This window comes from Pisolithus orientalis (assembly GCF_024613125.1).
Source record: "Pisolithus orientalis strain OTSU chromosome Unknown F5J12scaffold_65, whole genome shotgun sequence".
Classification (NCBI taxonomy): Eukaryota; Fungi; Basidiomycota; class Agaricomycetes; order Boletales; family Pisolithaceae; genus Pisolithus; species Pisolithus orientalis.
In genome coordinates, this window is record NW_026260846.1 from 40143 (window position 1) to 50450 (window position 10308).

The 10308-nt window shown below is 44.7% G+C and overlaps 1 protein-coding gene across 1 annotated transcript; it reads right to left on the reverse strand.

Annotated features, from left to right (window-relative positions):
• Nucleotides 1-603: 603 nt before the first annotated feature.
• F5J12DRAFT_969109 (uncharacterized protein) lies at nt 604-1369 on the reverse strand (the record flags this gene model as incomplete). Its single annotated transcript, XM_051750052.1, has 3 exons — nt 1061-1369; nt 830-1010; nt 604-647 (listed from the first exon to the last, which is right to left on the reverse strand). The coding sequence occupies exons 1-3, from the start codon at nt 1277-1279 to the stop codon at nt 604-606; spliced, it is 444 nt and encodes a 147-aa protein (XP_051594937.1). The 5' UTR covers nt 1280-1369.
• Nucleotides 1370-10308: the final 8939 nt, after the last annotated feature.

Genomic DNA, 10308 nt, shown 5'->3' on the forward strand with positions numbered 1-10308 from the left:
GGCCTGAGGTTTGACAGCCCTGTGTCTACTTTGTTACTATTGTATGACAACTCAGCACTCAGTGTTCAACTCCATTTCTCATTTAGAGCTAGTTCAGAAACCTCAGGTAAATTACAATTAGTTCCTTTGATGCTTGTACATGTTTTTCCACTGGGGCACTTCACATAGTGAGTTTGAATTGAGTTTGAAACATGTCCTGTGATGGATTATGATGATCTGGATCAGCTTAGGCTTGCCTGGGTATTGGCTGCTGCCATTGTTGCCCTTGTATCTCAGTACACTCTTGATTCACTCACTCACTCAATGCCTAATAAGACTAGTGCTCCCACTCCATGAGTTCATTGGAACTATGAAGAAACCACTGCTCTTGTAAGGCTCCTGCACAATAACCAGCATGAGGTGGGCAATAATGGGAACTTCAAGATGGCTACATATCAAGCCACTGCCCTGCATATTGCCAACTATCACACAGATGGACCTCCTAAGAACTATCAAGTAGTGAGAAACAAGTGGACTGGCTATGTAAGTCAGCATTGTAAACTGCTTGTGATTTACTGATCTTCTGTCATAGATTTGAAAGATATATTGAGATATTGAGTACTATCAAGCATGACCATTTGGAGCCCACTGGGACAACAAGAAGGGGGCTAATATTCAGGGTCAGCATGCTGAGCAGGTGTTCAAGGATTTTGTGACATGTCTTTATCTAGAAAATGCAGAGGAGCCTGCCTGATTTTCTTGAGCACACATGTGGCCCTTTTTGTGTCATGCCATCTCAACTGAAAGAGATCCTTTGTGGCATCATTGGCCATTAAGATCGACCACTCACCAAACTGATCTATGTCAGAGGCAGCAAGACTCGCTTCGAGACAAGGAGTTTGTGTATATGCTAACAGCGGCTCGTCCACTGCATCCACTCCTTCGTCGTCATCCTCGGCTCCCCTAACACCGAAGTAAGCATCCTTACACAGGCCCACAAACCATGCATCAGATAATAAACCAAGATAAAACTGCCCTAAGTGTGAATTGCATATGTAAGGGAATAAGTCAACCGGCGCACCTTCAGAATTTGCAACAAGATAGCCATTATATCTCCCAAGATTTGCATGGTGACATGGCAATCAGAGGGCAGCTGGACGTTCAATTTGTGAAGAATGGTAGCATTGTGAGCTGAAACCAATGTTTTCCTCTCCTTGAAGTTAGCATTCATCTTGTTTCTAGTAGTCATCACGCTGAATGCTATGGACAATAGGACGGCCATCGCAGGCCAAACATCCATGACATATTGTTCATACCTACCAACAATCCATGATTTGTCACCATGAAATATGTCAGAAGGCAAGCTGAAGAAAAATGCTGATAATGTGGGTTGCAACACCCTATCATAGGTAAAGTAAGCTTTCATCTGCTCATGATGGACCAGCATGTGCTGTTCTGCCTCCCCAAGACCGGCAGGAGCCCACACAGTGAAGAAGAAGTCCAGGCTGATTTGCTCTACAGATAAGAAGCAGGCAGGGGTTGTCATGTCAGGTGAGTGGTGATCAGCAGTAGGTGGTTTGTCTATGTCCAGGCTGAGCAAGTCACTAATGATGTCTGCTAGTGTGCATTGGAGTGTCTCTGAGGCATCAGGATCTAAGTCTCGCAGATGCGTGGGTTGAGTTTCGAGCAGTGACTGGGGTGAGCAACCCTTCGACTTTCTTTTTGGGTGGGAGGTTGGTTTATGACTACCACAGGAGCATGCTGGACAATATATGTGAGCAATGGTTTTGGCTGAGTGTGCAGGGGGTTCATGATTAGTGAACTTTGGTTGCAACATGTGAGGAGGTCTATGATTGGTACATTCACCAAACCACCCTTGATTCCTACATGAGCTGACAGCAGGTGATCTAGGCCGTGTGTGGGCTCCAGCTCTCCCTTGCATGGATGGAGAGTGGCGATGATGTCAATGTGGCTGATGACTATGATGGTGGGGAGGTGAGTGGGAATGATGAGGCTGGGGTGTGTGACAAGGGTAGGCAGTATGAGGTGGAGGCATGTGTTGTCAGGGATGGGTACAGCAATTTCGATTGGGGGTTTGTCTGACTGACCTGGGGACCTGGTGAGCAGACAGATTTCTATCATTGCATGGATGGTTTTTATAGGTTCCACTGGGGTGAGGTACCAAGTATCCAAGGAACACCTGGGGGTCATCCTCAGATGATCCCCCATCACCCTTATCTTGCAACTCATTTATCCTGTCTATCCCCAAGGCCTCGAAATAATTGGCTAGTGCCTTTAGATGAGTGACCTCATCAAATGGTAACCATGTTTGGTCTCTGGCTGTCCATTGCACCTCGAATGTTGCCTCCAAGCAGCTGCCATGATGACTTATTATCTGGTTGACAGCCCATTCTTGGCTTGTTCCTCCAAGCTCAGGGATTTGATCATCCTTCTGCCCAGGGAACTTTCGATTGTCATTTGGTATGTGCACTCTTAGCAATGATGAATGAAACATGTTGTGAATGCCTCTTTGTTTCAGGTTATCAGGTAGTTTGATGCAATAAGAATTATGCCCAAAGTCATCCAAAATGTGGTACAGCCCAATAAACTTTGGTATGAGTTGTCGTGATGTCCCCTTTGACAAGCTAATATTGTTCATGGAGACATATACAAGGTCACCTGCAACAAAGGGACACACTCAGCACTTTTTATTAGTGCCAACCATCTGTTTCAATCACACCTTCAGAATTGTGTTGTGAGTGTCCAACAAGGTGAGTTTCATTTTATTGGCAAATGCTCATATGCTCAGGTACTCATCTCTCGTTGGAGTGTCCCATATCATCCGTTGGGGCATCCATCCAGTATTCAGGAAGAATGGTGCATAGCCTGTTGACTCTGATGTCGCATTGTTGATCACAAACTTGATGGCAGGTAGGTGTGACACCCAATCTTTCTGATTTGGCCCGATGCAGCATCTCAGCATCTGGGCAATGGTTTGATTGGCATGTTCAGTAGCACCATCTGTTTCCAGATGGTATGCACTCAACATCTTCTGCTTAATCCCAATTAGTTCATTAAGGTGTTTCCAGAATGTACTTGTGAATAAAACATCGCAATTGCTAATGATCGCTCGAGGTAAGCCATGATGTTTATACACTTTGGTGAACATTAATTCTGCTACTTCATGGGCAGTGTACATTGTTCAACTTGGCACAATGTGTACCATGGATGTTAACAAGTTGATGATCACTGTTATCGAGTCATATTCACCATCATGATCTTTGGATTTGGGGAGTGGTCCCATGAAATCTACTCCAATCACTTCCCAAGGCCTGGATGGTACAGAGAGTGGGTTCAGCAGTCCGAAGGGTTTATGAGTCAGTGGTTTGCTTCGTTGGCATGTCTGACATGATGTGCAGTACACAGTGATGTCCTTTACCATAGAGTCCCACCATAAGAACTCTCATATGTAGGATACTGTTTTTCTAGCACCTAGATGTGCGAGTAGGGAATGAGCTTGATCAATGACCATTTCCCTTAGTCATTTATCATTTACTGCAATGTCCAGGACACAGAATACAACATGGTCTTGCAATCTTAATTGAATGAAACCATCTGGTGTGATTTCAAAGTTCTTGAATGCCTTCGGGGCATCCAGTATCTGTTTACAGCTGTTTGCAAAATGATGCGGAAAATCTGTTTGACAATTAGTCTGTTCAGATATAGCTGGGATAGGACCCCAAAACCACCTCTATGGTAACATTGTGTAGTGTAAGCACATACTTAGACTTCGTCCCTATGGCAGACTTGTTTTTCAACATGTCATTGCCGTTGCGATCCCCCACTCCTGTCGCAGAAAAATTACATTCTTTCACGATTTCGCTTTCTGTCTATGGACCCAAGAAAAAGGAGAAGGGAAAGACTGCACCAAAAGCGACCATGAAGACAAAAGAGCTTACTTTTGTTGTCAATGATACTAACTACCTCAATTTTCTACAGCATGTACTGGACAAGCATGGTCAATTGTAAACGAGTGTTTTCTTGATGCCTAGAATACTACAGATTTGCTTGATGCTATAGCCATTTTGGTGAAGGACAGGAATATGAGACTTGAGGTCAATGGATACCATGCGAGAGGGCATGCAGGCAGTATGTTTGATTCTTAGTGTACTATGGTAACAGACAGTAGCTACCCACTAAGGTACTTCTGGGGTCCTATCCCAGCTATATCCGAACAGTCTGATTGTCGAACAGATTTTCCACATCATTTTGCAAACAGCTGTAAAGAATGGGTCTTCACCATATCTGTTCTGTGCTTCCCTAAGTATGCCTTCATTTCCTGGGTACACAATGAGGGGCACAAGATTCATTTCTGTATTGCCTCCCATGCTTGTATCACTTGTATCATCTAGTTCCTGCACACTCAGCAATGAGCTCTGTGTGTCTGGCAAGGTGTCTGTAGCATGTTCAGGGGGTGGTCCTTTTGGAGGATGATGAGCTGCAGGATTGTCAAGTCTATAGAGAGGAATATACTCAGACTTCAAGTTGGTTGAAGCTGAGGTGCAGTAAGCAAAAAAAATAAACTGCTAAGTGTCCACTTTTGGATTATGTAGTGCTGTGCTTGGTGAACCACAACTAAGGTAAAAGTGATAAACTCCAACAGGACCACTACCCTTTCCCCCCTTCTTTTGTTCACCTGGTCCAAGAAGAATGAAATGATCCTTCATTTGTCACACAAACTCAATTCTGGTCTCCAGTTGACCAGTCTCAGCTAGGGGTGTAAGAGCATGGCATCACCATGCAGGTCCCTTTCCTGTTCCTTCCAGCTGATCCTTAGCAGGAACTTTTATCTTGCCACCCTCATCCTTGGGCAGATTTGGGTCTATTGTTGGCATGGAATGTTGCTTCACAATCACTGGTGCAGGAGGTCTCCTTGGAGGTTTTAGCACCAGCTTCTGTTGGCGAGCTGATGGTTGCTCCATTGGCAAAGGCCCAACAGGGGCATCAGTTTGTGCATGAGCCCTGGTAGACATTGTGAGTGCTTTAATGCCTATGTACAAAGGCAAGCTTATTATCTGCTGCTTCTCCTTTGGTGGTACTGTCTCCTCGATGTCCAGGTCATGATGCAGGTATTTGCTATGTGCACAGATTGTCCTGGGAGCATCAAACTCGTACATTTGGGAAAGAGCATCCAGAAGAACATTCTCTCTCCTGGTACATACCTGATTCTGAAGTTGAATTCAGCTAACTTCTCCAACCATCACACCTGTCACCCAGACAAGTCTTTCTGATCCAACAGATATGTCAGGCTTTTGTGGTTGGTTACCCAAGTGAAATGTATGCCTTGGAGGATGTCCTGGTGCCACAACATTGTTTCCACTCCCACAAGGAGTTCCTGTTCATGGACCAGGTAGTTGCGCTGAGCTGAAGACATCTTTGTGGAGTAGAATGCAGTGACTTTGGCTGACTTCCAATCTGCTCCTTGTGCTACAATGCCACCAATGCCATTCCCACAAGCATTGGTCATTACCCAGACAGGATTGTGGTCTGGTCCATAATCAAGGGGTACACAAGTGCAAGTGGCAACATATTGCTTTACAGTTTCAAAGGCCCATTGCTCAGTGAACATCCATTGAAAGGGGTGAGTCTCTGTGCTTGCTTCAGCAAGCACCCCTAGAGGTATGTGGACTTTGTAGATATCATCTGTGAGGTAACCAACTGACCTGATGAATCCTTTACACAGTGTACAATTCATTGGAACCTTCCAGTTGAGGATGCAGTCAACTTTACTTCATCCCATCATCAGTGACCACACAGCCCAGGATTTTTACCTCATTGCTCAGAAACTTGAGCTTCTTTTCACTCAGGTATAGCTTTTCTCAGGTGAGTATTTCCAACACAGTCTTGACATGTCAGACATGCTCTTCTAACGTGTCTGAATAGATGATAATGTCGTCAAGGTACACATCCATGAAGGAGCCAATATACTCCCTGAAAATGTGATTCATCAGGGCTTGGTAAGTGGCTGGTGTGTTACAATCTCCCTGGACAATGAGACTGACCATGTTTCCATCAGGTGTTGTTACTGCCATCCATTCAACATGCTCTGGTACCACCCATATCTGCTCATAGGCATTGGCACCATCGATGATTGATCAATAAGGCTTTTTGGCCTCTCATCTCAAAATTCCATCCATATCTGGCATAGGTGAGGACAACTTATGAGTGTTCTTATTTCATTCTTGCAGGTCAACCACCACTCGAAGCTGAGGTGGGTTCCCTGCCTTTGGGATCAGCATCCTCAGGTGTGTAATGCATGTGGCCATCAACTCCCAACGACCACTCTTAAGGTAGGCATTCTTCTTTTCTGTCCATAAGTGATGCATGGCATCAGGACACTTCGATGGTCTCCAATGATAGACTTTCTTTTCATCAATCAGGGGTATTTCATGGTTGATTGCTCGGAATGGGGGCAGTGCCATAGCACCAGCTTGAGAGCACAGCAGCTTGGCAAGCTCTTGTAAGTACATTCTTGCCTTTTCGAGATTGTCATGGTAAACTTCTGTCACATGTGATTCCAGAGTGGAAACCTGCACTCCTTTCATCTCTGTGGGCAATATGCTTCCAACAATGACTCTAGGTGAGTGTAACCCCACCATTACTTTGTGCTGATAAAGGAACAGTGTTCCCAGAATAAGATCATAGTTTTGTAGGTTCATGATGTCAAAATATCATTCACAGTCAATCCCCTGGTACTGGAGCTGGGCCTTCATGCCAAAATTCACTTTAGATCTCAAGCCCTGAATGGCGAGCTGTATGGTAAGTGGCTTCTCGAGCAGGATCCACTTGACCTTTAGTTGTTCTGCAAGGGTTACTGACATGAAATCAGCCAGTGACCCAGTATTGATCAGCACATGTGCTGGATGGCCATTTATGTGCGCAATGACTACCAGTGGCTTGGGTATCCTGTACAGGAAGTCTTTTGCGATTGAGGAGTTTTGTTGTAGAACAGTTTTGTCCTTGGTGCAGGCTTTGGCACTCTTCAGTTGGGCCATTCCACATAGTATGCTTTCTTCTGAGTCTGATCTCTCATCACTTGCACTAATCTCCTCACTTTCAAACAGGAGTTGAATTCCTGAGTCATTGTCCTCCAAGGGATTGCTCCATAAGTGCTCCATAAGCATGCAAACCAATTCCCTTGCGTACCAGTACATGATGTTGAACTCCAGTATGGTTACCTTATCCAGTGGGAGAGCTAGGCAAACCTCCATATGATGGTCAAGTATGTGTATGGTTGAGTTATCTTCCCTAACACACACAAACCTGTCTCAGTTTCCCCCTTCCAGGATCTGTAGGCTACATTCCTCAAGATTGGCAGCAACTTGGTCTTCAATGGGATGCCCTATGGGTTTTGATCTCCAAGTCTGCACCCTTTCTTGATGTCGCAACTCTGGCTTCAGAATCCCAGCATGCTCTCCCTTTTGGAACCAATACCAACTGTTGAGTCAGGATGATGGGTTGCTCAACAAGTCTGTCTTGACAGTAATCCCATCCTCAGGTCCAAGCATGTCATGCTCACTTTCAACAATCATGTGTTTCCCATTCCCCAGGTCATATACAAGGAACTGTGAATCCATGTAGGTGCATAGTGATTCTGGGTCATCATCCAGATAACAGATTCCCAATAACAGGTTCATAGCCTGATCCTCTAAAGGGTGTCCAATCCCATAGTACCCCTTGCAAGGCCTGTGGAATTGTCTACTATTATAGACATACACTTGCATCCCTGCATTAGGATCCTCTTCATCAGTGGTGACTTCATCATCATGACCATCATATTCATCTTCACTCCATACACTCTCCAGGTCAGGGAGGTCATAATCCTCATCCTGGATTGTGTATCTCTGGACAGGTATGAAGTTCAATGACAGCCCAGGTTCATTCTCAGATGATTTGGACAATTGGCATTGATTCTCCACATCACTGAAATTGATGTCCATGCCAAAGTGAGATAACCCTGGAGGTTTGCTCAATGAGGATATGGTGTGCCGACTTGGGCAGTTCCTGGAGAAATGTCCCAACTTGTGGCAATTGAAGCAAAGTCCCTCTGTCTTGTGCCATTCCTGTTCCTCTTTACTCAACTTTGGAGTATCGTGCTTATGTTTTTCTGGGCATTTTCCCCACCTTCCTCCCTGGTTAGAGGATTCCATGGGATTGTTGTCCCTCTGGTAGGTTTCACCCCTGGCCTTTTGTTTGCAATCATGCCTTCATTTGTATCCAGATTTCCGCCATTCAGGGCTCTCTGGTGAGGCAGTGGCACTTTCCAGTGTCCTTCACTTACTTCTCTGTCTTCTAGATTTGCAGGTATAATCACCAGCAACTGTCTGTGCAATTTCAAGCATCTCAGCCGATGTGGTGATTTTCTTTAATGATGAGACCTCCAGATTCAACTTCTCCTTCCACAGATCTCTCTGCAGTTCCTTTTGAAGGCCAGCCCAGAACTTGTGGACTTTGGTACATTCGTCTGTTTCCCCAATCATATTCCACAGCTTGTTGAGCTCATACAGGTAGTTCTTAACTGTTTTAGAATTCTGATAACAGGATTGCAGCTTTTCCCTTTGTTGCATTCGGAAATTGATAGGGAAGTAATAGTTGAAGAGTTGTGTGAAAAAGTCTGAAAGTCTCCACTTGTAAGGGTCTCCAGACACTTCTTGCACATAGAACTCATGCACCTTTCCAGTCAAGTAGTGCAACAGAATAAAAGCACACTTCTTAGGCTTGACTCGGCCATCTGTGATGAAGGCTGCGCCTTCAGTAACAAATCGCTGGAAAGTGTGGATGTCATCAGATCCCTCATACTTGTCTGGTGGGATAGGCTTGAGTATTGTCTTTCTTTGGGATTTGGAATGCTTCTTAGATTTATGGCATCCTTTGCCTTGCCCTTTACAGCATCAGGACCTTCCTTGTCATCTTCACAAGCTTGTAGATGATTTGCTCATGTCAGATGAGGAGTCGCTGCTCATTGAGGACAAGTCATCATCACTCAAACTTGATGAGCTCGATGTATTGCTACTCGAGCTAGAAGAAGGCGAGCCATCATCACTAGAGCTCTCACTGGACAAGTCTTCAGGCTCAGATGAACTGGAGTCCTCATCACTGGAAGAGTCCAACTTTTGTCTCACCTTTCTCTCAATATTCTTTTGATGTTTCTTCTATGTATCTCATTTGTGGTTGATCTAGTTCTTATTCACACCCATTCTTACTGATATTGTGTGCCTGTTCTCTCTACTATAAAAAGGGCCATGTATCTTAATGTACAGAGAGAATTTTCCTACATACCAGAAATACAGACCTTGGTGTCTTGGAACTTCGAGGTAACCACAGGAAAGCTCCTCATGTAGTGTCATCACAAGTGCCTCACTTCACTGTCGCCACTACATATTTTTTTCCAGCCTATACAGTCTAACCCCAAACCCTAAATGATATCCCCACTGATACCTTCTCCACCATCTGCAGAATTGATTCCCTGCAGAGACAAAAGAGTAAGTATCCAAATACTTAATAAAAAGATGGTTAACACCCAAGTGTCCATTCACCAAGCAACAAAAGCTCGAGCATCATCCTTACCTCCTAGCCTGACAACTCAGCCTGGCACTGAAGTCATCAACAGGTCCCCACTTCCGAAGCTGACTCCATTAGGAAGTCAGTATTCCACCCCAGTTGGTAAGCCTGTCGAGGGTAGCATCTGGAGCTACAGCAACATGGTTAAAAATGTTGGAGTTTATCACTTTTACCTTAGTTGTGGTTCACTGAGCACAGCATTACATAATCCAAAAGCGGACACTTAGCAGTTTATTTTTTTTCCTTACTGCACCTCAGCTTCAACCAACTTGAAGTCTGAGGTGGGACTCCTTCCATTCATTATATTGGAACACTTACTTACCTACCTACAGTATATTCCTCTCCATAGGTAGTTAATTGTTTAGCTTCAACCAACTTGAAGTCTGAGTATATTCCTCTCCATTGACTTGACAATCCTGCAGCTCGTCATCCTCCAAAAAAAAATGGCTCTAGGAGCCCCAGTCTGGTGTACCATGGTGTGGCCATAGACACTCCCAGTTTGAGCCCTAGTTTGCCAGTGTATCCCAGTGATGACATTGTCCTGGAGACCTCACAAGCTAGATCTGTTAGAGTTCAGGTACTGACCCACAGAGATAGTGATGCCTTACCCAATGATGTCCAATGCAAATCCATGTCCACATTCCCAGCAAGTGAGACAGAGGTGGAGCACACTGAATGGATGAAAGTGGTGCACAGACAATTGTGCAA